This window comes from Kockiozyma suomiensis, assembly GCF_038497685.1.
Source record: "Kockiozyma suomiensis strain NRRL Y-17356 unplaced genomic scaffold V2V93scaffold_6, whole genome shotgun sequence".
NCBI lineage: Eukaryota > Fungi > Ascomycota > Lipomycetes > Lipomycetales > Lipomycetaceae > Kockiozyma > Kockiozyma suomiensis.
In genome coordinates this window covers 765,295-787,699 of record NW_027117669.1, presented here as the reverse complement: position 1 = coordinate 787,699, position 22,405 = coordinate 765,295, and the positions used below count along the sequence as shown (strand labels likewise).

The following is a 22,405-nucleotide window of genomic DNA, read 5'->3' as shown; positions in this document are numbered from 1 at the left end:
GATCGAATTCGATAGAAATTCAAAACTGTATATGCTGGCTGGATCCGCTTCGCTATCCAGTACGATGAAGTAATTCTAGCTTAAAATGTTTTAGTGCGGCTTGATATCAAACCTTAAATCATCCGAAGCAAGAGCCGAAATCGATTGACGACTTCCTTCCGTTTACTTTGTTTTCAGATATTCAAGTCACTTCTTTGCGTGACTCTGTTTGTTTTTTATTTGGCATTGAAGACTGGGAATAATTTGATAAATAGTCACAATGTCCGCCAACGGCACTAATAAACACGTGGCGACGTACACGGACGCAGCGCCAACTGAGATCTCCTCGATTCTGTCAGGCGGGTATCATCATCCTCTTTTGCGGCAATGGCAAAATGAGAGACAGCTTACAAAGGTGAGCTTCGCATTTGTGACTGTTAATAATTATCTGGTACTGATTTTTGCTAGTCTTCTCTAATTTATCCGTTGTTTGTCACTGATAACGCCGACGAAGAGACTCCTATTGACTCACTTCCCGGGCAGAAACGGTATGTCGGAATAACTAGTAATCTACGAGAATTCTGCTGACTTGTTATGAAAGATGGGGTGTTAACAAGGTTGTTCCCTATGTTGAATCTCTGGTAGCTAAAGGACTGAAAGCTGTCATTCTTTTTGGTGTTCCACTCGCAGATGACGCCAAAGACCCTTACGCTACCTCTGCTGACGACCCGAGTGGACCCGTTATCTTGACTATCAAAGCCCTTCGCGCTGCTTGTCCCGATCTTTTTATTATGTGCGACGTATGCATGTGCGAGTACACGAGTCATGGTCACTGTGGTATCTTGAGAGAAGACGGCACCATTATCCGGGAAGAGAGTGTTCGTCGTCTAGCTGCCATCGCAGTCAACTACGCCAAAGCCGGTGCTCACTCCGTCGCACCCTCTGACATGGTAGATGGACGCATTTTGGCTATTAAAAGAGGTCTGTTAGATGCAGGTCTTGCTCACAGATGCCTGCTGATGTCGTACTCTGCCAAGTTCAGTGGTAATCTCTATGGCCCTTTCCGTGACGCTGCTGGCTCCGCGCCCAGCTTCGGCGATCGCAAATGCTACCAGCTTCCCGCTGGTGGTCGCGGTCTTGCTCGACGAGCTATAATTCGTGATTTGGCGGAAGGTGCCGATGCTATCATGGTTAAGCCCTCTACTTTTTATCTCGATATCATTTCCGATGCTAAAGAGCTTGCTCGTGATGTTCCTATTTGCACTTACCAAGTATCTGGAGAATATGCTATGCTTCATGCTGCTGCCGAAAAGGGCGTTGTCGATTTGAAGACAATTGCTTTCGAAGCTGCTTATGGATGTCTACGTGCTGGTGCTACTCTTGTAATCACTTATTTCACTCCCGACTTTTTGGATTGGCTTGATGAACAGTAAATTTACTTGATCGAGAGTGGTCCGTGATGACTCCTTTTTGAGCTGGTGGATTTGCTTTTGGATTTGGGGGTATTTTGGTCAACAGCAGGATAGCTTGGCTTAGTGAATAAATCTGGATAGCGATATATAATGTACAATTGAAAATCACTTATTACCAACCCAAAAAAAAACAATCAATCCTCCAAGAAAATTGGCGTGATTTTCAAACCATGAAATTGAGATAAAACTTTCGATCTACCAATATGCAGTCTAGGCTCTAATTCCAGTATAATATCCCAAGTTTATATACAAATTTTATGCAGCCAGAGCGGGCTGTCTTCTCCCTCGATTCCTCTCTGAAACTCTTTCTTCCTCTTCTGATTCTTCTTCCGCATTTTCTGTTTCCTGTTCGGGCAAGTCCGCAGTTGGGACTGATGGAATTCGTTTTGCAATCTGGAGAATATAAATTAGCTGCCGAGCATATGTAAAATATCAAATGAAATTTATGGCAAACCTCTTCCCGTTGCAGTGCAGCTAATTCTTCTTCTATTTCGTCTTCTTCTGCGTTTGTGATTGTATCCGCCAGCATTTCGCTAATTTCCTAATTATTCAGTTAGTATTGAAAATGATTTGCAAATAGTTAGACCGAAATATTGGGAGAGCTTACATTTTGATACTCAATTCCTGCTGCAGATTCGTCCAAAAGTTTCTCTACTTTATCCATTGACATTTCTTTATTGATCTCTTTTAGCACTTGATTGCCTTGTTGCAGTCCAAACAGGACGTCTTTCTCCACCAGCGCAAATTCTATACTTTGAGTCTGTCCGGGTGTTAATGCTAATCAAAGTAGTATATAACTGCAAATTCCATACCAATTTCTCTAAAGTTTCTAGTTGGCTGTCGGTCTTGGTTAGGAGTTGTGCCTGATATTTCCTCTTCCGTAAAGCCAAGAGTGCCCGCTCTTTATCTCCTTTCTCCAAATACTGCTTTGCAATATCCCGTTCTCGGTCAAGAACAACCTGTATCCGTTTTTGATATTGCTGTAATCTATCTCTTTGCAGCTTCATATTTAGAATCGCATTGTCCTGCTTTGTTATCCGCCTGGATGGTCGGGATGATGAAATGCCCATCTCTGACTGTGATTAGTCGTGTAGATTGAAGGGCAGAAATGATAAAGATCTTAGTGATTGAAAAATGACGACTTTAAATAAATCTAGCAATTAGTTTGAGTTCTGCAATTTTCTTGCAGAAAGCTGTACGGAAAAAGAAGACTTAAGATATGTCTTCGAGATGGAAGCGAAGTGCACGGGCTCATCGAAATAATAAGGTTGTGTTTATAGCAATGTTGGGAGGTTTGCCTCCAAAAAAAAAATTGAATCAACACCACGCTAACGCTGAATATTCCTACTGTTAACTCAATATCGTTCCCGAATATTAGAGATGGCGCGTAAGGTACGAAATCTGAATGGTATTGGTGCTTCGCAAGTGACAAGCGGTCCTCTTCTTACGCCAGCGGCAATCGACAAACGAGTCAAGAGCCTTGTACAAGATTATTTACAAAGCAAAGCAGATGGCAGCGAGAAACTCGTTTCAGTACGCAGAATAGCTCCGTCAGTCCTTCTCCAATACGTACAAGACTGTGATGCTGCGCTTAGAAGACTCAAAAAAGCGTCTGTGGAGAAAAGTTTACAGGTGGTCATTGAAAGTCTGGCCGAGGAAGAAATGGTTGAAGCTGATTTCCTTGGAGAAGATGCATTAGATGGCGACTATAGCGATATTGACGAATCGAAGATGATGATTGTTAAGGTAATATTTTTAAGCGTCTTCTTAATATCTATTCTAGATTGCTAATTACTCAATGTGAAGGACATGAATGCTTTGAACAAAGGAATAGTCGGGCTGTGGAATACGGAATCTAATAATCGACCAATAATACCGGTAGAGATTCCCGATGATGCAGACGATTTTCAGGAAATTACGCCAGCGGCTGCGACACCAGCTGCGTCTGATGCGAAACAGCCTTCCGCGACTTCGAAAAAGAGAGAACGATCTCAAGCTGCAGACGGCGCGACTAAAAAGAAAAAGAGAGGCGGGTCTACGGCATTCAAAGAGGATCGATCACCTCCTACGCATATAAAATTATCTGATATCGGTGGAATGGATCATGTTATCAGCGATATGAAGGAACTTGTCTGTTTACCTATCGAGCACCCTGAGATTTATCGACATACAGGAATCCAACCTGCTAGGTAAGTACATCTGCCATGTAGCGTATTTCAATATATCTAATTCGTCTATCAGGGGAGTCTTGCTGCATGGTCCACCGGGATGTGGTAAAACAATGCTCGCAAATGCCATTGCTGGGGTATGTTCTTTGATGCACTATTGTACATAGATGTCATATTAATCATTTTAAGGATCTAAATATTCCGTTCATTGCCATTTCTGCTCCTTCAATTGTTTCCGGAATGTCAGGCGAGTCCGAGAAAAAGCTACGAGAGGTTTTTGAAGAAGCGCGCACTATTGCTCCGTGCATTATTTTTTTGGACGAGATCGATGCTATCACTCCGAAAAGAGAAAGCGCACAGCGGGAAATGGAGCGACGAATAGTAGCACAGCTGCTTACGTGCATGGATGGTATGGATACAATATATTAGTTCATCCGAGATTTAGTATTCTGACATGATTTTGTAGATCTTTCTCTAGAAAAGACTGATGGAAAAGTTGTAATTGTGCTTGGTGCTACCAATCTTCCAGATTCTCTCGACCCAGCCCTTCGCCGAGCAGGTAGATTTGATCGAGAGATTCAAATGACTGTTCCGGATGAAATTTCACGAGAAAGTATCCTTAGAATCTTGTGCTCAAAACTTAGGCTCTCTGGCGATTTTGACTTTAAAGCACTTGCAAAGCAGACGTCAGGCTTTGTTGGCGCGGATTTGAATGCTTTGACGACTGCGGCTGGAATTGCTGCCATTAAGAGGATATTCAATGTCATAAAGCCTGTTGAAGACTCCAGCAAGAAATCCGAAGAGAAAGTAACAGATGCCGAGTCAACGCCCACAGAGGCTGAAAAATCCGATTCTGGAGTAGATGGTAAAGTGACACACATTGATGATATGATGGAAATTGATGGTATCACTGAGTTGGTTGACGAAGACGATGATATCCCAGCGGTACAAAAAGCTCAGCATATACTAGACCGCAAGAATATCAACGATATCCAGCAGTTTCTAGATCGATTTCCTAATACACTTACTCCGGAGCAGCTCGAGCCTTTGTCTATCACGATTGACGATTTCATGACGGCTATGCCTACTGTCCAGCCTTCTAGTAAGCGCGAAGGATTTGCAACAATTCCTGGAGTCACTTGGGATGATGTTGGTGCGCTTGAGCGAATTCGTGTGGAACTTCAGATGGCAATTGTCCAACCTATTAGACGACCTGAGCTGTATGCTCAAGTCGGTATCACGGCACCTTCGGGAGTTTTATTGTGGGGACCTCCTGGTTGCGGTAAAACTCTCTTGGCAAAAGCGGTCGCGAACGAGAGCAGGGCGAATTTTATATCTGTACGAGGTCCTGAGTTACTTAACAAATGGGTAGGAGAGTCGGAGCGGTCTTTGCGACAGGTTTTTTTAAGAGCTCGAGCTTCTACGCCATGCGTTATTTTCTTCGACGAGATAGATGCGCTGGTTCCTGTTCGTGATGATTCCAGAGAATCAACTTCGCGAATGGTCAACACGCTATTAACAGAATTAGATGGTGTTAATGACCGAAAAGGGATTTATGTGATTGCAGCTACTAACCGGCCGGATATGATTGATCCAGCTATGCTCAGACCCGGTAGACTTGACAAGCCGCTTTTTGTAGAGCTACCGAATCCTGAAGAACGAGCTGCGATATTCAAGACTGTGGCAAAGAAAGCTCCGATTGATCCGAGCGTCAATTTTGAGATTTTGGCGCTCGATCAGAGATGTCGCAACTACAGTGGTGCAGATATAGCTGCTTTGGTACGTGAGGCGGCTGTTTGTGCACTACGAAAAGCTGTCTTTAAATCTCAGGATGAAAAAGGCAATATTGACGATGCTAGCGGTAATCTTGAAGAGACAAAAATTATTGTGACTTTGAAAGATTTCGAGGCAGCCTTCCAGAGCGTGACTCCTAGCGTGTCTGATAAAGATCGTGCCAAGTACGAAAGGTTAGGACGAGTTTTCGGATGGAGAAAGAAAACTTCGGAAGACGAAGCTTAAGCTATGTGGTTGTAATCATCGATTTTATTTTGGCCATGGCGTTTCGGTGCGTAACATAAAATTAATCTCAGGCTTTTTGGTGCTTAAGTGAGATTATGTATATAAATGTATATAACCAATAAAACAGTGATGGAGAAGAATGATGATTATCAAAATACTAAGACAGATATGTAAAACAAAATAAGTATTATTAAAAAATCCATAATTATATCAAAATCCACCACGAACTCCCATCGGTCCCAAGACCCAATAAAAATATATATATATATATATATACTGCTACTCATCAACAATGTTATCCTCAATGGTTCCCGGTGGTGCCCATTCAACTAATTCACTTTCTAGGCGCTGACGATCTCTGTTATTTCTAGCTTTCTTGATATTCGCCTCCCGAGAACGCCGACTGAGAACATTACGAGCTAGTGTACGTCCTTTCTCTGTGGGATCGAGATCAAACTCATTATTGCCATCAAGATCTTCATTGCCAGATGGTACCAATTTCAGTTTTGGTTTGTCAATTTTTTCATACGTTGACGATCCTTGAGGGTCCAATGCGACGCGAATAATACGATTATGAGAGTAATGCACGGGTAGACCGATTGATAGAATATGTTTTATGTGAATCAGTCGGACGTACGCGGCCCAGGATTCGATTGATAATACGAGACCTTCAAACTTCAGTTTCCGATTGATATGCGCTTTTGAAATTGAAGAGGCAACAGTTGATCCCATACTAGGATCTTCATAGCCCATAAAGTCATCCTCATCATCGTCAGGATTTCTAATTGCGGCCTTGACAGTTTCGAGGATATCGCGGAACACAGAGTGTTGAACTTTTCGCGAAGACTTTGCTATCCGCTTTGTCGAGCTGGTAGCAAGATTAGTGAGTGCATAAATCAGCTGATCTTCGTCATAGTAGAGAGTCGGTTGGCTGGAAGGTGTACGAAGAGGTTGAGGGCGCACAGATTGAACGGACGTTTTTGGCTTTTCGGCAATCTCGAACTCCTCATCATCTGAATCTTCGGCACCGATTGACTTTACTGAACCTTCATCTTCTTCCATCTCATTACTTTCTGTAAGGAGTTCATCCTCGATATCTTCATCTGAGGATTCGTCGTAGGTATGGTAGTTTGCGGTATCCTCAGCAAATCGTTCATATAGCAGTGCAATGACATTCCCAGCGGCCATGCGAATGGCTATTTCGCTAGATTCTAGCTGATCGACCAATACGGGAATAGCACTACATAGGTTTGATTAGTATACTGTACATCCTCAGATAGGATTGTATAATATCTTTCTTACTTTTGAGCGACATCGAAAGCATCATTCATCTTGGAAACTAAAAAACCAAACACGTTGATGGTAGTTGATACAACAATATCTGAATCAGTAGCCTGAATGCAGCTGCCATCACTCGTGACAATGTCGAGCAAGAAATCTAATATATGATCAAGCTCAGTCTCGTCAACAACTGTCGAGAAGAACATAATGGACCCCAAAGCTGAGATACATGCTGTCTTTACGGCGAGACTCTCCACACTGTGAATCATACTTTTCAGAGCCACTATCGAACCAGTATACCAAGCAGGGTTCTCCGGATCAGTGACGACAAGTAGGGAGAGTACTAAATAAGTCAGAGACCCAGCCAGACTGTGCAACAGAGACGAATGAACATACCTCGACTAGCCAAAATAGTTTCTTTTTCAGATCTTCCGCCTTTCAGAGATCTCAATACGCCATCTTCCAGATCGTTGTGGCGATTTTCAACGATTCTCCAGGCATACTTCAAGCTTAATATTTTGCAGATCCTGGCCAAAGCGTCTTCGCGACTGGACAAACTGGAGCTCTTGCGCTCGAGCGAGAGAATACCGATATAGTCGTTGACCTTGTCTCTCCATTCCAGGCCAGTGTCATGGTCTTTGCGTCGAGATCCGCTTGGACTGCGGCCGGAAGCTGACTCGTTGTCAGTACCAAAGGAGTCGAGGGTGTCGTTGGAAGCAACGCTAGATTAAATCTGTCAGTAACGTCAGCGTAAACGCAAAGAAATAGCTAGAACGTACCTCCAGTCGCTGTTGTCCGACATTATTGAAAGATTATCGTCCCAGTCCTCGTCGTCGTCATCGGAGCGGACATTCTTTGAAGGTGAAAGGGAAGCATAGCCTGATTTCTTGGACTTATGAGCAAGCCTGGAGGCTGCGAGTCGTCTGAGATCGGTCATGATCAATAGATTTCTAAGGCAGAGAAAGCACCGTAAGCAGTAAAAGTAAACGAATGTATTATAGGTGTCGAAATATAGCGACAAAAAGGACGCAAGGTGGTCCCTATAAGTCCATCATGCGATAATGAGCAAAAACACAATTAGGTGTGGTTCTTGAATTTGGGAGTTAGAATATTAAGGTTTAAGTCAATCGACAGATACAGTGATGATGTGACGTCACCCGCTCTCTCTGGCGACATTTGAGTCACGACAATCGCGTTCTGATCACAAGATAGCAGACTCATTTCTGATCGGGCCTTTACTCATCAGATAACTTGATGAATCCGATTGGTCTATACATATTTGTTAAAGAAAACAAATTGCTGCATTTTTTTAACCTCTGATCTCGAATGGTTTGCGACTGTACTGGATGTAATCTTGATCGTGTCACATCAACGTGAGTAATAATCCTTCCTCTTGCGAAATGAAAGCTCGGCAGTTTTGTTTAGTGACTAATTCAGCAAACAGGAAATCGGACGGATTGACCTCAGACCCATTACGGTCGCTTCCGCCTGAAATATTTGGAAGCGTTCTGTATTACGGCGGGTTTGACTATGCCGACCGCTGCCGCATCAGATCAGTCTGTCGGGCCTGGCGCGATTTCGTTAACAAGGACCCGCGTACTTATGACTCTTTCTACATAGGGTATAATGCCTCTATTCCTCTGTGTGTTATTACTGAGCTTGTTCGCAAGTCATTGGGTACTTTGCGAGTCACTGTTCCTAAGGAACGGCATACGGCAGATGCAATGTGGCCTAATTTCAGGGAGCGTCATGTCTCTCAGCTATTTGTGTCATTGCATCGGATCAAAGATATCTACTTTTACACCAGGACACTGTATGACCATACAGTTACGCCTATAACAAGCCAGAATTTTATACCTGAACTTAATTGGCGGTTTCTGTACAGAGTGCCCCCAAAGGCTGCAAAATCAAATGATTTGCGAGTACTCTACCATGCAGGCGTCGACGAAGGATTTTTCAGAGCTTTCATGCAGAATGTCACTGATTTACCGGTGTGGTATCAAGAAGCGGACTTATCGTTGATTATGAAAAGCTGGTTGCAATGGGATGGATGGAAGGAGTCTCTAGTGTTATCAATCCTAGCCTGGGTCCAGGCATTTGATTTAAGAGTTGATTCAATGCTCGCATTCTTTGAGTCTGTTGGAAAGCAAGCACATTCAATCAAGCGACTGACAAATTTGAAATTTTATTCGAATCTGCAAGATAAGCCTGCTATTGATGATCTTTGGAATCGGAAATTAGAATTACCTGACTCTGTGGTGTTTTTCCCAAACGTATCGGATCTTCGCATCAACGAAAAACTTGCATGCGATTCTCCAGTTGAGATCTCTTCGCCACACAGAATGACACAACAGCAATTAGAGGAAATTATTCGCCATATGCCGAACTTGACTACCTTTGTGTTGAATCATACAGTAGTACATTGCGATGCTGATGCACCAGCCTTTGATTTTAGCCAGTATAACCTTTCAAGACTTGACCTGACAGGATCCGATCTACACAAAGATCCAGTTGTGCCAAATTCGTGCAGAGAACTGTTAACTTCTTGCTCGAATATCTTACCGAGACCGGCAGCGGTTACAAATGCTAGCTTACTTGATGATTTCGAGAGCAATGTTGATAGCATTAATCCTGTGCTCGAAAATGTGGAGCATTTAGATTTACGGCAACACAAACTAATACAGAATGACAATATTCACCAAATATTCAGCATATTTGATTGCTCCGCTTTGACCACATTACTTTTGTCAAGACTTCCGGTCAAAATTGATTGTGCGCTGATAGACAGGTTTCATGCTGCTTATCCTCATCTTGCGACTCTAGATATCGGCTATAACAACTCCGTTGAAGATAATCTACTGCAGTACATATTCAAAATAAAATATGACTATAAAGGATTCCAACATTTGACCGACCTAAATGTCTCTCATACTGAAATTTCCGATAAGGGCTTAGAGAGTATTGCTGAATCAGAGCGCCAGCATGCGAATGAGATCGACGTTTTCAATACTACAACGATTGTCATTTATGGTTGCACGAAGGTGACGTCGAATTCTGCACGCCTCACGGACCGGATGTTACTAACAATAGCTGCAAGTCCAATATTGTTGCATACAACCAGGACATACAATTTTGATAGAAGATCTGCTGGATTTAGCGATAAAGGACGATGCTTCACATGCTCATGTTCTGAAATCTGGTGACCATCTATCAGAGTCCTTAAATAATCATAAAATTACATAAGACTAATAAAGAACATTAATCTTTAGTCAAAGCTGAAACAACTCCCAAGATTGTACATTTGATGGTCCGCTCCTGGCTATCTATCGCATTATGTTTCGTCTTTGGTGTCATGCTTTAAATCACGTGATAAGGACTCAGAAGTATGAAATTGGTTCTTCAAAAACTCAATGACTTTCAATTAATAAAAAGGATCTGAGTAAGATTGGTTTGTATCTGAAGTTGTTGGAGTATAAGATTACACAGAATTCTATTTTTATATCACCATGAACATTCGGCAAGCTACAGTGGCCGATATTCCAGGCATGCAAAATGCCAATTTGATGAACTTGCCAGAAAACTACGTTCTTCGATACTATCTTTATCACGCTCTAACCTGGCCTCAGGCATCGTATGTCGCTACGGATGCTTCAGGAACTAAGATTGTTGGATACGTTCTGGCGAAGATGGAGGAAGATCCTGCAGACGGTATTCCTCATGGTCATGTCACTAGCTTGTCTGTGATGCGGACGTATAGACGAATGGGTCTTGCTGGTAAACTAATGGAGCTATCCTGTGAGTACTACTTTACAAATCTTTTGCTGATTTGTCTCTAACTCCTTCTATACAGTGCGAAGTATGTATGAGTGCTATGGAGCACAATATGTTAGTCTCCATGTTCGCCGGTCAAACAGAGCCGCTCTTCATTTGTACAGGGATACTTTGAAGTTTGAGTAAGTTTATCTCAATCCAGATGGTTTTAGCAATTGATCTAACTTAATATATAGTGTTAAAGATATTGAAAAAGCATACTATGGCGATGGTGAAGATGCATATGCAATGAAGTGAGTACTTTAGCTTTTTGTATTCCTGACCTTTTAGACAAGTAATAACATTCTTTCTTTAATCTTTTATAGTAAGGATTTGAATAAACTCGAAGATGTCGATGCCATTTTTGATGCTGAGGATGATGATCTCTTAATTGAAGCCGTGCAAAATTTGAATATATCTGCCTCAGGAAAATTGATATCGGACACAGCTTGATTTGAACTTTGAAGGGGTCTGTCGTATAAGGTTGTAGAATTGACGAGTTGTAAGATCTGTGAAGTTTCTTTTTCCTTTTTTTGGGCGTATAATTTTTTTCACATATTTTGTGCAAAAGTTCCGGCATATATTTTAGAATGATCGATGTGCATGTAAATAATAGCAACTATAAATGAGTTAAATCTATAAATTAAACTTGCAAATAGCCCAAAATCACTCAATAAATAGATAATGTACAAATAAGCATGCAAAAAAACTAATCACAAACACCTTAATACTCCATGCAAAAATAATACAGCTAGTGGATCAAAATCAAACATCATTGAGAGCAACACAAACTGCACCTTTGTGGTGTCCGTTATACTGTCGAATAATCTGGCCAGTGCCAAGTTCCCAAAGTCTTGCATAATGATCTGAGCAAGCTGTAACCAAATAAGCTGAATCGGCACTGAATGCACAATCCCACACCCAGCGCTGGTGACCAGTAAGAGACATCTCCAAACCAAATCCTTCTGTTGACCAGATTCTTGCGGTATGGTCTGCTGAACATGTAGCCAAGTGCTTGACATCTGGCGATAATAGCACTCTCGTAATGTATTTTGAATGAGCGCGAAACTTTGTGACCGGGATAAGAGATGTAGTATCATGGCTGTTCACCATTTTCCATACGTAACAATTTCCTTTGTTATTACCAGCGACTAACATCGATCCATCAGACGCAACCGAAACCGATCGCACAGGTGTATCCTCCTGTGGAATTAATTGATGAGTGCAGGTGTTCTCTCCCAAATCCCAAATGCGAACGTTGCCGCCTTCGTCGCAGCTAATGAGTTCACCTTGATTCGGATGAATGACCACATCGTTAACTGCTACTCGATGCTTGTAATTTCGCTGAACCATAGGTGTACGCATGTCCCAAACTTTGACTGTGCCATCTTCTGAAGATGTGACCATCCATTTTCCATCACTTTGAAAGCCTATTCCGGTAATGTTATTCGTGTGTCCCTCAAAAACCGTCACCTACAATACGAATTCAATTAATTTTGAAACAATCAGGACCTTCAAAGAAGTATTTCAACGTACAGGATTGGGATTGGATGCTTTAATATCATACAATTTCACACTCGTACGACCAGCCGCGGCAAGATATCTTTTGTCTGGAGTGATGGCCAACCGATTGACTTGCGAGTCAGGATGCTGGATAGTTCGCTGGCAAATGCCGGAAAGTGCCTCCCAGAACCTGATTGTGTGGTCATACCCGGCAGACGCTAAAACGACCGACATAATCAGCTATTTTTTTTTAAAATATCCCGAGGAATAATGAATGGCGTGTAATAAATCTGAAGTTGAACTGATGTCCAGGTTTGTCTTTGTATTCATTTAGCAGCAGATCTTTTAGCGGCACGTGGCTTTCAAAGTACTGAGGTGGCTGGGGTTTCTGTACGCGGCGCGTTCGACTGTGGTTAAGCTGGGCTCATCTCATATTCGCATCTCACAAGTAAAAAGTACTGTTCTGTTATAGGTATGTTTATCTTTGTTTAGAGATGCAAAGTATCTGCAATGATGTATGGTAAAAGGTCTGATCTCTACGCGTCCACCTTCATAATCACCAGACAATAATCTAAGTACCCTCATTCATAACCACAAGGCAGCCTATTCTCAAACCTGAACTACAATGCAATATAGTTTTTATAACTTATCTTGTTTGATGTCTAGATTGTGTTTATTTGAATACCGCCAGCCCGATCGCTATTAATTCAAGATACATCGCCATGGTAGGGCCTGCACTAGCGTCTTTGAACAGGATCACCATTCGTATGGAATTCTTGTTTGCCGACTTGCTTGTCGGGTGACTGCCTCTCAATTTTGGGACTGCTCTGTATACGCCTATATATGTGTTATAAATCCACACGGAGCAATGTCAATGGCTTGAGTATACAATATGTCGCCGCAAATTGTTATCAGAGTTTGGAGATTCGCTGCTCTAAATGTGTTATCAGAATTTGTGGTGCTTGATTCTTGGAATTTGCTGAAATTTGTGATTATTATAAGGATATCGGACGCGTTGGTGTATGAAATCAACATAGGCTGATCTGAGCAGACACTAGTGGCTCTCTACAGTTCACATTTGAAAGATCTGCTAACGTTGTTTTGCTTATAGAAAATAGTATTAAATATTTTGAGTCCATATTATACAGCCAGATTGATTAACATATTATGTATGATACAATTTTCAAACAAGACCAAGCGAAAACTAATCTTACACACTCAAACACACAATATGAATGTTTACTCTTTCCCTGTTTGCAGGTCAGCAGCGCCTTCCGCCCCATTGTCCTCTGAACCTTTCTCAAGCGCTGGCAACCCAGTTGTTGCAATAGTCTCAGCAGCTTTCCGTATCTTTGCATCTTCCGACGCCGTAACTCCGGTATCATAATCATCAAACTCTTCCGGATAATGTGCGTCTGGATCCGAATCAGACTCGTGCACCAAAGGAGGCTGAAATTCTTCTTCAATAAATGGTTCTTCTTCCTCTTCTTCCCCTTCTGCCGGCTTAGCCGCTAAATCTTCGGGTGCGTCATCAAGTTCGCCTTCCGTCCTCTCGACTTCCAGCTCTTTCCTAATCTCTTCTCGCTGCAGCATTTCATCTTCTTCAGGATCGCTACTATCGTCGCCATGACCATTATTAATATCTGATAACTCATTAAAATCCTCCTCGTCATCGTCATGCTGAAATGTGTCATCAAGTTCACTTTCCGATTGGTCCTCATCTTCTTTACTCTGGAGACCATCGCTGTAACCAATAGTTGGACTCAAAAGTGACATTCGCTGAGGTTTAATATATGAGGCTTCTCTGTTTCTAGGGATCGAAGGGGTCCATAATGATCCTGAAGACTCTCCAATTAATCCAGGAAACTGCAATGCCTCACTCTCGTAGTTTTCGGGCTGAGCTGACGTGATAAAACTTTCTTCATTCTCATCGCAATCGGCTCCACTATATGATCCAGATTCGGAAGTAGGTGATGAAGAGCGGGAGGCTGGCTCAGGAGATGCAGCTGGCTCGTCATTGTCTTCGTCGTCGCTAGATAGCGTGATGGCATTGTCTTGGGTACCTGCTTCTTCTAAATTGCCAGCTCGGTAAAATGTCGCAGGTTCTGATTCGTTATCATAATCATATTCTTCTTCCTCATCATCGTCATCATCTTCTTCTCCTTCCTCATCTTCTTCCTCTTCTTTGTCATTGCTATGTGACGCATACTGAACTGACCGCAAAAGGGATGATGGACCAGATGGTCGAGATTTGCCAGTAATACGAAACCTACCTGCATAATCTGCTGTCTCTTCTTGATCACTTTCCCTCTCTCCATAATCCTCGCTATCAGAGTCATCATGCTGTTCGTCCTCCTCTTCATTATGATAGTTTCCAAATGTTACATCCGCACCCCCTTCCTCTTGCTCGTCGGTATACTCTCCTTCTTCATCGTCTTCGTCAATTTCTTCGTCAATCTCATCTTCATCTATAAAAACACTATTTCGTCGACTTTCGCTATTTTCGTCTTCGTACATTTCATCAACAACTTCTTCTCCCTCATCGTCATCTTGATATTCCCCTTTACTTTCATCAGTGGCATTTAGGGCTTCTTCCGAGTATGAGTCTTCATTATCGGAATCATTGTGATGGATTTCGTCTTCGCCAGATTCTTCAGCCTCGGCATCATCGGTTAATACAGGAGGGTGATGAATCAAATTATCCTGAGCAGTAGAAAATAATGCTGGGTCAAGAGGAACAGAAGAGGAAAATAATTCATCTGTCTGTACTGTGGAACTAGGTTCCAATAAGGCACGTGGAAGCTGACTATCAAGTATCTCGGACTGCTCGCCAAAGGATTGGCTTGGGCTGGCTGACTCCGAAAGCTCGGAAGTAGAAGACTGTGTTTGTGGGACTTGAACAACAATATCCGCCAATGCAACAGCTTCGGTCTGCGCGCTATTTATGCCTTCGCTATCGGTTGCATTGGTTGTGTTTGTAACAGCCTTATTGACAAGTTCGTCATCCCCGCCTTCCTGCGTTTGTGTCACTGAATCGACAGCGGCTATCCCGGCGCTCATTTCGAGAGATTGTCCGGGCTGGAATTCTTGAACAACACTAGCATCAGGCTGCTGTTCTTCTTCTTCTGTTTCTCTCAAGTCCTCGCTCTCTTCAACCTCGTCTGATATCCGTTGTTGCTCTTCCTCGCTCCTCCAAACAGACTCGTCGATTTCTTCTTCAACTTCGTCATTTTCTTCGTCGTCTTCGTCGTTCTCTTCGTCCATTACTGTTGGAGCAGGATTATTTTGAGTAATCGGATCGACATTCTCATCAACGTAAGCTTCGCCGTCATCTTCAGACCTGACGCTGTCGCCGTAACTGTTATACTCTGATCCAGATCTTGACTGCGGATCTTCGAAAACGCGAATAGGACTCTTTGTATTATGCGGCTGGCTTTCTGTATATCTCGAGGGACTGAACAGTGGCGCTTGCGGACTCGACTGACGTGGGTCTCCCGTCTCCTCTTCTGTTCGACGACGTTTTGCGCGGTCACGTTCTTCGTTCATTTCAGCCTCGCGTTTAGATTTCTCTTGTAGCAAGACACTGCCTAGCGTATCGAATGCCTCAGATCTGACGTTCCCGCTTTCCTCGTCATTACCGTCATCGGATTGCGTAAAGATCGAAGACGAAAACTCAAACATTTTCTGTGTCCGTCGCTCTTCGGCGTTGATAAAGATATTGAACTCCTCGTCGGTCTGCAGGTTCTCACTTAGAGCTCTCTGGGCACGAGTTTTTAAAGAGTGCAGCCATCGCAAAGGATTGTCCGGTTCAGGAAGTTTGGAAGGGGTTGACGAACCTCCGAGCGTTCGCGAGGGAGTGGATGCCGAGAACAAATTACGCAGGCGATGAGTACGTAGGGGGTCCGAACGACGAGGCGAAAGCACGTACGGACTGTTCAGGGGTGACGTGGTGTGGCTGCGGCTGTAGAGCAAAGGCGACGCGTCGCCTGGATTGAGACGAAGAAGGTGACCGCGGTTAAGTTCAAAATAGGAGGAATTGACATGAGTAGGCGTGTATTGCGAAGAGTCGGGATTAGTTGGGTTGTGGTGGCGACGTGGATCCATTGTGGGCAAAATTTAGCTTGCTTGTCTGTGAGAGTTAGACGCTGTATTTTCTTTGCAGCAAATCAGAGAAGCTGAAAAGAAAAGATACCATATAAAAAACATTCACATATATTTCAGCATAAATATAGACAAATCGAAGAAGGAAACTCGAATAGGATGTGGATTAAGAGGACAAAGATGAGGAACCGTGTTTATGCCACGAAGTGTATGAGCAGAGATCAGATGGACACGTGCGGCTTAGGCGATGGTGTCCATCTACGACGATGCCTCTATGCGGTTCATTCAGGGTCGGATGTTTACCAAAAGAATGATTGTTTATAGTTAAAAACTCTTAGTGGGTTGGTTTTGCGAAGCTGATTATTGTAAGATTGAATATGGACTGTTTGAGATGATATATGTTCCGTATATCGGACCGCAGAAACAAACTATTACTTATACGCTGGCACCCGGTCATTATATAGCAGGTACTCAATACCGTGCAACATGAATGGTCTAAAACTAAAGAAAGCATATACATATGTATGTATATATTACAAACTCGTTCTCCCATAGCGCCTTAAACTTCTCAGGACCATGCTGTTGGCCAATAGTCTAAAGCAAATTAGCAAGGCCTGCTTATATAAGAGATTCCGGGTAACTTTTGTAATCATTGTAAAAGTTATCCGTCGTAACCAATCTCAACTACAATTTATCTCCACACCAGCTTTTGCTATTCATACTGTCAAACCATTATAGGTTACTGTAAAATTTCCTCAAAACGTTGTCATGTCTTTCAGTCGCTCTTTCGTCAACACCGCTCGGGTAAGTACTCGTTCTTTATCTGTATTTGTCGTGGCGAACAGCTAACCGATGACAAACAGTCGCGGTCTTTTATCGCGGCCACCTCGATTAAGTCGGCCTTTTTTCCTTCTCAATCACTGCCACTGTCTGTACGATTACTTCAAGGCCAGCAGGCACGGTACTTGAGCGAGGCCGCTCGAAGTGCCATCGACAACGCCGTCAAGTCAAGTCCCGTCGTGCTCTTCATGAAGGGCACTCCAGAGTTCCCTCAGTGCGGATTCTCGCGCGCGACGATTCAGATTCTCGGTTTACAAGGTCTTGACCCTGAGAAATTTGCTGCATTTAATGTGTTGGAGGACGATGAGCTGCGGTCTGGAATCAAAGAGTACAGCAACTGGCCCACTATCCCGCAACTTTACGTTAATGGTGAGTTCATCGGTGGCTGTGATATCTTGATTGCTATGCATCAGTCTGGAGAGCTTGGTGAGTTACTAGAGGATGCCAAGGTTCTCGTACCTGAGGAGGAGTCGGCAGAGCCTGAGGCAAAGTAAGGCTCTGCGGAAGGAGGGAAGTTTGTACATATATCAGGAAACAGTCACTCATGAGCTAAATGCAATATATAATATTTCTATGTGAAATCTACCAAAAATCATCTTCCCAGTTCTCGCTGCGGTTCTGGTTACTAGTCTTGTTTAAATTGTCTTCTGAAAACATATCCTCGTACGCGTGCTCCTTTTCCCATTTTGCCTTCTTGTAAGCTTCGGCCTCAGCTTTCTCTTTCTTTTGTCTCTCAGCAAAAGCTTTCCTTGCTTCTTGGTTCTTCTCCTTCGCATATTCGATCTTTTCGGCCTGTAAATCAGGGAATTTCTCAACTTTAGTCTTGTTCAATCGGTTTACTATAGCGTTCACTCGGGCGGGTATATGTACTTTTTTCACGAGTTTATCCTTCATAAATCCGACCTGTCCAACCGCCATTCCATTCGTTTTCCGCAAATTCGACCAAGGGGTGTAGATTACTGTTATATTGTCGCGTTTATTTCCTTCTATTGAGTTTGCTTTCGTCAGCTGGGCGCAGTCTTCAAGGAGACCATCTGGTAGTTTATCCCATTCTTCCCCTGGTGCCATACGAAGATATACGTGTGCGGATGAGAGGTTGTCAACATGGAACCTACACTTGGATTAGAGCTGCGTCGAGATATAAACGAATTGAAAGGCATATAAATATTACCATAGATCAGAGTCAAGCCCGTACTTGATTAAGTCCTCATCTGATGGGCAGTTAGCCCACAAATATCACAAACGATGATAGATTTGTATACATATATATATATATATTATACTTACTCTCTTCTTTGTGTTTTCCCATGTAGAGGACTACCTCTCTTTCGACATCATCGCGCTTAGAAACGAAATAGTACACCATTTCTACTCACTTGAGCATACAACTGCAGCCTCACAGCCTCACTATCCTAAACTGAGCAATAAAAAAATTTAAAAATTCAAAGGTGTCCACAGGGAATGTCAGGGTTGATTAGCAGCAGTTAAACTAATATGAAGGACAAATTGATAATGCGTTGTACTATTTGTAGAAAGTTTTCAAGAACGATAGTCTTTTTAAATGATTTTAAAGTTTCGCGATGCGCTTTTGCGACGGTTCCCGCGATTTGTAACTTTATTTCTCTCTCTATTCTTTCGCTATTGGATCATTCATTCTGCGGCTATTTTCTGTTTCATCAACTTTTTGCGAATACAGGATTTGATTCAGAAAAAAGCTTCCTTAAAAGAATGCTGTCTTCGATCCTGCACTCGCGAAGCAGCGCTGGAAGTTCTCTTCTACGACGTCATCTTCCACGTATCCACAGCTTCGCAACACTTGCCACACTAGAAAAGGCTTATCCAATAGGCTCACAAATTCACGGGTTCACAGTCTCAGAGACGAAGACCATTTCTGAGCTAGATTTATTGGCTGTGCATTTAAAGCACGATTTGACGGGTGCCGAATACTTGCACGTCGCGCGCGATGACGACAATAATGTATTCTCGATTGCGTTTAAGACCAATCCGCCGGATGCGACTGGAGTCCCACATATTTTGGAACATACAACACTTTGTGGATCTGAAAAGTATCAAGTTCGAGATCCGTTTTTCAAAATGCTTAATCGCAGTTTAGCAAATTTCATGAATGCAATGACTGGTATGTCCTCTCTTTACGACTAATTCTATCAATATGATTTTTAACGAATGGAGGAAACAGCAAGTGATTATACATTTTATCCGTTTGCGACTACGAATCAAGTAGATTTTGCAAACCTCCGAGACGTGTACTTGGACGCAACTTTACATCCTTTGCTTCGAAAGTTGGATTTTACTCAAGAAGGTTGGCGGCTTGAGCACGTTGATCCCAAGGACCCTAATACTCCGCTGCAGTTCAAGGGCGTGGTTTACAATGAAATGAAGGGACAAATGGTAAACTAAACCTTGCTGCTTTTTTTTTAAGGTTGAACGCGAAACTGGTACTAATTGGCTATAGTCTGACACGTCATATCTTTACTATATTCGATTTCAAGAGAGTATATATCCGAGTCTCAACAACAGTGGAGGCGATCCGGCTAAAATCACGACCCTGACATACGACAATCTGCGTGATTTCCACTCCAAGAATTATCATCCTTCGAATGCCAAAGTGTTTACATACGGTAGCTTTCCCCTAGAAGAACACCTAGCGCACGTTGATACCGTATTTTCATCATTCATGCCTCGTGCACCAGATTCCGAGATCAAGTATCCGATGCCATTGGCCGAGAATGTGCGTGTCATCGAAGAAGGACCTATCGATCCTCTCAGCGATCCCGAAAGACAGCACAAGACTTCGTTGACGTGGTTCATGGGTCCGACGACTGATGTCTATGAGAGTCTTTGTCTGCGCGTGGTGACGTCTTTACTTGTTGATGGACATGCGTCACCGTTGTATCAGGCGTTGATTGAATCCGATCTTGGTACTGAGTTCTCTCCCAATACCGGACTCGATTCAAGCTCACCTGTGAATATTTTTTCAGTGGGTGCGCAAGGTGTGGTTGCTGAGAATGTCGAGAGAGTCGAGCAGACCATTCGGCGAGTTATTCAGCAGACATACGAAGACGGTCTCGATTTGCAGCGCGTCGAGGCTATTTTGCATCAATCAGAATTGTCGCGAAAGCACAAGGTGGCTAATTTCGGTATGAATATGCTTTACGGTATGATTTCGGGTTGGTTCAATAAGGTGAATCCTATGGATATGTTAGAGTGGAATTCTTTAATTGAAAGATTTAGAGCAGATTTAAAGAAGCCTAGATTTTTGGAATCATATCTTGAGCGGTTTTTGTTGGATGACAAGCCTGTCTTTTCGTTTACTATGGTACCTTCCGAAAGCTACAGTGAAAGACTTGTTAAGGACGAGGATGAACGATTAGCGGCACTAGTTGCGTCATTGGGTGAAGCAGACAAGGAGAACGTTTATAATCTAGGTCTGCAGCTACTTAGCAAGCAGGATGAGAAGGAGGATCTCTCATCGCTGCCAACTTTGCAAGTTGAAGATATTCCCAAGCAGATGAAGCGCGTTGACTTAGAGTACAGCAAAAGCGCAGCTCAAGTTCCCGTACAATGGCATGTTGCGCCGACAAATGGGTTGACGTATATGCGCTCTCTGATCTCTTTACAAGATTTACCGCAGGAGCTTCATGCGTACCTACCACTTTTTGCCGAATCTCTGACGAATCTGGGAACAAAGGCTCGCACCATGGCGTCGCTAGAGGACGAGATCAAGCTCAAAACTGGCGGTATCTCAGCTGGTGTGCAGGTGCGTGCGCAGCCGGACAACATTGATGCCTGGAACGTGAATCTTGCTGTGAGCGGTTACAGTCTCGATAAGGATGTCGGAGAACTACTACGACTTGTTAATGTTCTTTTACTTGAGACCAATTTTGAAAATTACGAGAAATTGCGCACGTTGATTCGTGGTATGGCATCGGGGTCGGCGGACGCGATCGCTAGTAGCGGCCACGCGTATGCGCGCGCGGTGGCGGCTTCAGCACTATCCCCGGCGTCAAAACTCAGCGAGACGCTTAATGGCATAGAGCAAGTGAATCTGATTAGTGAGTTAGATGCCTACGACGACGCAGCGTTACCACTTATCAGTGAGAAGCTGCGCCAGATTGCTGATTTTGCGATAAGCCATGGTGGAATGAAGATCGCGATTACGTGCGGTGCCGACGCGGTGAGTACGAATGACGCATTTGTGGCTAAATTTGTGGGCGATTTGCCTGCACCTACGACGCCGCGGTCGACGGCGGCCGGAAGCGCAGAAACTTTGCAAGGATTTACGCCTCCTTCAGGTATTGTGCGCAAATTCTACGAGATGCCATTCCAAGTTACCTATGCCGGGTCGAGTGTGCGCGGGGTACCGTACTCGCACGCCGATGGAGCCGCACTGCAGATTCTGTCGAGTATGCTCACGCACAAGTACCTTCACGGCGAGATTCGTGAGAAGGGAGGCGCGTATGGCGGTGGAGCCGCGTATAATGCTACTGCGGGTGTGTTTAGTTATTACTCTTACCGCGATCCTAATCCGGTGAATACTTTGCGCGTGACGGAGCAGGCTGGTCAGTGGGCTGTTGATAAAGCGTGGAGCGAGCGAGATTTTGAAGAGGCCAAACTGAGTGTTTTCCAGGGCCTTGATGCGCCACAGAGCGTGGAAAGTGAAGGAATGGTGTTGTTCAGTATGGGAATCAGCGATGATTTACGACAGGCGCGTCGGGAGCAGCTGTTGAGTGTCGGTGCTCGCGAAGTGAGAGATGTGGCGCAAAAGTACCTTGTTGGACAGAAAGACCAGAGGAGTGTTGCGTTACTGGGAGGGAAGCAGGAGTGGATCAGTGAGGCCGACGGATGGACTATTGCATCTGCGGGTGCCGCCGGTGTTGGTGGAATTGGTGGTATGGTCGGTGAAGAAGGAGAAGTGGCTGCTGCCAGATAGCAGTTTTTGTATATATGTATGTGTATGTCTGAATATTGAATCGCCTATTATTACTGCAAATGAATTATCTAAAGTATCTACTCACAAAAGAAATCACATTGAGTTTCAAGTTCGAACAATATACACATCAAAAGGCTCAGTTACAAGCCACATTCAATCTAGCCAACGCGTTTATCGAGGGATGAAGTTTCTTATGTTTCCAATTTCTTAGTCAATAGTACCTTGCAGGAAAGAAAACCCACAGAGTTTGCTTTTCTTTTTGTTTCCTGCTCATCACTTTC

The 22,405-nt window shown here is 43.5% G+C and overlaps 11 protein-coding genes across 11 annotated transcripts; 6 read left to right on the top strand and 5 right to left on the bottom strand.

Moving 5' to 3' along the window:
• Nucleotides 1–175: 175 nt before the first annotated feature.
• On the top strand, nt 176–1,575 carry V2V93DRAFT_346077 (uncharacterized protein). The gene is made up of 3 exons (XM_066907891.1): nt 176–394; nt 448–527; nt 581–1,575. Exons 1-3 carry the CDS (start codon nt 260–262, stop codon nt 1,410–1,412), a joined length of 1,047 nt encoding a protein of 348 aa, XP_066766273.1. The 5' UTR covers nt 176–259; the 3' UTR covers nt 1,413–1,575.
• On the bottom strand, nt 1,489–2,756 carry V2V93DRAFT_369220 (ESCRT-III subunit protein VPS20). The gene is made up of 4 exons (XM_066909967.1): nt 2,264–2,756; nt 2,059–2,211; nt 1,906–1,992; nt 1,489–1,844 (listed from the first exon to the last, which is right to left on the bottom strand). The coding sequence occupies exons 1-4, from the start codon at nt 2,519–2,521 to the stop codon at nt 1,707–1,709; spliced, it is 636 nt and encodes a 211-aa protein (XP_066766272.1). The 5' UTR covers nt 2,522–2,756; the 3' UTR covers nt 1,489–1,706.
• Nucleotides 2,756–5,784, top strand: V2V93DRAFT_335036 (P-loop containing nucleoside triphosphate hydrolase protein). The gene is made up of 5 exons (XM_066907717.1): nt 2,756–3,197; nt 3,258–3,640; nt 3,693–3,756; nt 3,809–4,028; nt 4,086–5,784. Exons 1-5 carry the CDS (start codon nt 2,832–2,834, stop codon nt 5,636–5,638), a joined length of 2,586 nt encoding a protein of 861 aa, XP_066766271.1. The 5' UTR covers nt 2,756–2,831; the 3' UTR covers nt 5,639–5,784.
• Nucleotides 5,756–8,257, bottom strand: V2V93DRAFT_369216 (interferon-related developmental regulator-domain-containing protein). Its single transcript, XM_066909966.1, has 4 exons — nt 7,699–8,257; nt 7,316–7,641; nt 6,941–7,262; nt 5,756–6,878 (listed from the first exon to the last, which is right to left on the bottom strand). The coding sequence occupies exons 1-4, from the start codon at nt 7,854–7,856 to the stop codon at nt 5,918–5,920; spliced, it is 1,767 nt and encodes a 588-aa protein (XP_066766270.1). The 5' UTR covers nt 7,857–8,257; the 3' UTR covers nt 5,756–5,917.
• V2V93DRAFT_369212 (uncharacterized protein) lies at nt 8,148–10,331 on the top strand. The gene is made up of 2 exons (XM_066909965.1): nt 8,148–8,292; nt 8,364–10,331. The coding sequence occupies exons 1-2, from the start codon at nt 8,246–8,248 to the stop codon at nt 10,120–10,122; spliced, it is 1,806 nt and encodes a 601-aa protein (XP_066766269.1). The 5' UTR covers nt 8,148–8,245; the 3' UTR covers nt 10,123–10,331.
• On the top strand, nt 10,332–11,361 carry V2V93DRAFT_369210 (acyl-CoA N-acyltransferase). The gene is made up of 4 exons (XM_066909964.1): nt 10,332–10,714; nt 10,770–10,872; nt 10,927–10,983; nt 11,056–11,361. Exons 1-4 carry the CDS (start codon nt 10,426–10,428, stop codon nt 11,180–11,182), a joined length of 576 nt encoding a protein of 191 aa, XP_066766268.1. The 5' UTR covers nt 10,332–10,425; the 3' UTR covers nt 11,183–11,361.
• On the bottom strand, nt 11,300–12,581 carry V2V93DRAFT_335030 (WD40-repeat-containing domain protein). Its single transcript, XM_066907716.1, has 2 exons — nt 12,266–12,581; nt 11,300–12,202 (listed from the first exon to the last, which is right to left on the bottom strand). Exons 1-2 carry the CDS (start codon nt 12,464–12,466, stop codon nt 11,495–11,497), a joined length of 909 nt encoding a protein of 302 aa, XP_066766267.1. The 5' UTR covers nt 12,467–12,581; the 3' UTR covers nt 11,300–11,494.
• Nucleotides 12,582–13,331: 750 nt separating this feature from the next.
• V2V93DRAFT_369207 (uncharacterized protein) lies at nt 13,332–16,544 on the bottom strand. Its single transcript, XM_066909963.1, has 2 exons — nt 16,425–16,544; nt 13,332–16,361 (listed from the first exon to the last, which is right to left on the bottom strand). The coding sequence occupies exon 2, from the start codon at nt 16,334–16,336 to the stop codon at nt 13,472–13,474; it is 2,865 nt and encodes a 954-aa protein (XP_066766266.1). The 5' UTR covers nt 16,337–16,361; nt 16,425–16,544; the 3' UTR covers nt 13,332–13,471.
• A 474-nt stretch (nt 16,545–17,018) lies between these two features.
• On the top strand, nt 17,019–17,765 carry V2V93DRAFT_369204 (thioredoxin-like protein). The gene is made up of 2 exons (XM_066909962.1): nt 17,019–17,137; nt 17,197–17,765. The coding sequence occupies exons 1-2, from the start codon at nt 17,102–17,104 to the stop codon at nt 17,665–17,667; spliced, it is 507 nt and encodes a 168-aa protein (XP_066766265.1). The 5' UTR covers nt 17,019–17,101; the 3' UTR covers nt 17,668–17,765.
• Nucleotides 17,716–18,721, bottom strand: V2V93DRAFT_369201 (uncharacterized protein). Its single transcript, XM_066909961.1, has 3 exons — nt 18,461–18,721; nt 18,345–18,384; nt 17,716–18,284 (listed from the first exon to the last, which is right to left on the bottom strand). Exons 1-3 carry the CDS (start codon nt 18,537–18,539, stop codon nt 17,756–17,758), a joined length of 648 nt encoding a protein of 215 aa, XP_066766264.1. The 5' UTR covers nt 18,540–18,721; the 3' UTR covers nt 17,716–17,755.
• An 88-nt stretch (nt 18,722–18,809) lies between these two features.
• Nucleotides 18,810–22,241, top strand: V2V93DRAFT_369199 (peptidase M16C associated-domain-containing protein). Its single transcript, XM_066909960.1, has 3 exons — nt 18,810–19,310; nt 19,371–19,582; nt 19,647–22,241. The coding sequence occupies exons 1-3, from the start codon at nt 18,902–18,904 to the stop codon at nt 22,122–22,124; spliced, it is 3,099 nt and encodes a 1,032-aa protein (XP_066766263.1). The 5' UTR covers nt 18,810–18,901; the 3' UTR covers nt 22,125–22,241.
• The last annotated feature ends 164 nt before the right edge of the window (nt 22,242–22,405 follow it).

Excerpts from the sequence above, each read along its gene's own strand:
- V2V93DRAFT_335030 (XM_066907716.1), bottom strand. The coding sequence starts at position 12,466 with ATGTCGGTCGTTTTAGCGTCTGCCGGGTATGACCACACAATCAGGTTC. Across the intron at positions 12,203-12,265 it reads AAGCATCCAATCCCAATCCT|GTGACGGTTTTTGAGGGACA; the intron begins GTACGTTGAAAT and ends TTCGTATTGTAG.
- V2V93DRAFT_369199 (XM_066909960.1), top strand. The coding sequence starts at position 18,902 with ATGCTGTCTTCGATCCTGCACTCGCGAAGCAGCGCTGGAAGTTCTCTT. Across the intron at positions 19,311-19,370 it reads TTTCATGAATGCAATGACTG|CAAGTGATTATACATTTTAT; the intron begins GTATGTCCTCTC and ends TGGAGGAAACAG. Across the intron at positions 19,583-19,646 it reads ATGAAATGAAGGGACAAATG|TCTGACACGTCATATCTTTA; the intron begins GTAAACTAAACC and ends AATTGGCTATAG.
- V2V93DRAFT_369212 (XM_066909965.1), top strand. The coding sequence starts at position 8,246 with ATGGTTTGCGACTGTACTGGATGTAATCTTGATCGTGTCACATCAAC. Across the intron at positions 8,293-8,363 it reads CTTGATCGTGTCACATCAAC|GAAATCGGACGGATTGACCT; the intron begins GTGAGTAATAAT and ends TTCAGCAAACAG.
- V2V93DRAFT_369220 (XM_066909967.1), bottom strand. The coding sequence starts at position 2,521 with ATGGGCATTTCATCATCCCGACCATCCAGGCGGATAACAAAGCAGGAC. Across the intron at positions 1,993-2,058 it reads CAGGAATTGAGTATCAAAAT|GAAATTAGCGAAATGCTGGC; the intron begins GTAAGCTCTCCC and ends CTGAATAATTAG. Across the intron at positions 1,845-1,905 it reads CTGCACTGCAACGGGAAGAG|ATTGCAAAACGAATTCCATC; the intron begins GTTTGCCATAAA and ends TATATTCTCCAG.
- V2V93DRAFT_369216 (XM_066909966.1), bottom strand. The coding sequence starts at position 7,856 with ATGACCGATCTCAGACGACTCGCAGCCTCCAGGCTTGCTCATAAGTCC. Across the intron at positions 7,642-7,698 it reads TCGGACAACAGCGACTGGAG|CGTTGCTTCCAACGACACCC; the intron begins GTACGTTCTAGC and ends GATTTAATCTAG. Across the intron at positions 6,879-6,940 it reads GCTTTCGATGTCGCTCAAAA|TGCTATTCCCGTATTGGTCG; the intron begins GTAAGAAAGATA and ends AAACCTATGTAG.
- V2V93DRAFT_369204 (XM_066909962.1), top strand. The coding sequence starts at position 17,102 with ATGTCTTTCAGTCGCTCTTTCGTCAACACCGCTCGG. Across the intron at positions 17,138-17,196 it reads CTTTCGTCAACACCGCTCGG|TCGCGGTCTTTTATCGCGGC; the intron begins GTAAGTACTCGT and ends GATGACAAACAG.
- V2V93DRAFT_369207 (XM_066909963.1), bottom strand. The coding sequence starts at position 16,336 with ATGGATCCACGTCGCCACCACAACCCAACTAATCCCGACTCTTCGCAA.
- V2V93DRAFT_346077 (XM_066907891.1), top strand. The coding sequence starts at position 260 with ATGTCCGCCAACGGCACTAATAAACACGTGGCGACGTACACGGACGCA. Across the intron at positions 395-447 it reads ATGAGAGACAGCTTACAAAG|TCTTCTCTAATTTATCCGTT; the intron begins GTGAGCTTCGCA and ends GATTTTTGCTAG. Across the intron at positions 528-580 it reads TCACTTCCCGGGCAGAAACG|ATGGGGTGTTAACAAGGTTG; the intron begins GTATGTCGGAAT and ends TTGTTATGAAAG.
- V2V93DRAFT_369201 (XM_066909961.1), bottom strand. The coding sequence starts at position 18,539 with ATGGTGTACTATTTCGTTTCTAAGCGCGATGATGTCGAAAGAGAGGTA. Across the intron at positions 18,385-18,460 it reads GGGAAAACACAAAGAAGAGA|ATGAGGACTTAATCAAGTAC; the intron begins GTAAGTATAATA and ends ACTGCCCATCAG. Across the intron at positions 18,285-18,344 it reads GGGCTTGACTCTGATCTATG|GTTCCATGTTGACAACCTCT; the intron begins GTAATATTTATA and ends ATCCAAGTGTAG.
- V2V93DRAFT_369210 (XM_066909964.1), top strand. The coding sequence starts at position 10,426 with ATGAACATTCGGCAAGCTACAGTGGCCGATATTCCAGGCATGCAAAAT. Across the intron at positions 10,715-10,769 it reads TAAACTAATGGAGCTATCCT|TGCGAAGTATGTATGAGTGC; the intron begins GTGAGTACTACT and ends CCTTCTATACAG. Across the intron at positions 10,984-11,055 it reads GAAGATGCATATGCAATGAA|TAAGGATTTGAATAAACTCG; the intron begins GTGAGTACTTTA and ends AATCTTTTATAG.
- V2V93DRAFT_335036 (XM_066907717.1), top strand. The coding sequence starts at position 2,832 with ATGGCGCGTAAGGTACGAAATCTGAATGGTATTGGTGCTTCGCAAGTG. Across the intron at positions 3,641-3,692 it reads ACAGGAATCCAACCTGCTAG|GGGAGTCTTGCTGCATGGTC; the intron begins GTAAGTACATCT and ends TTCGTCTATCAG. Across the intron at positions 3,757-3,808 it reads TCGCAAATGCCATTGCTGGG|GATCTAAATATTCCGTTCAT; the intron begins GTATGTTCTTTG and ends AATCATTTTAAG.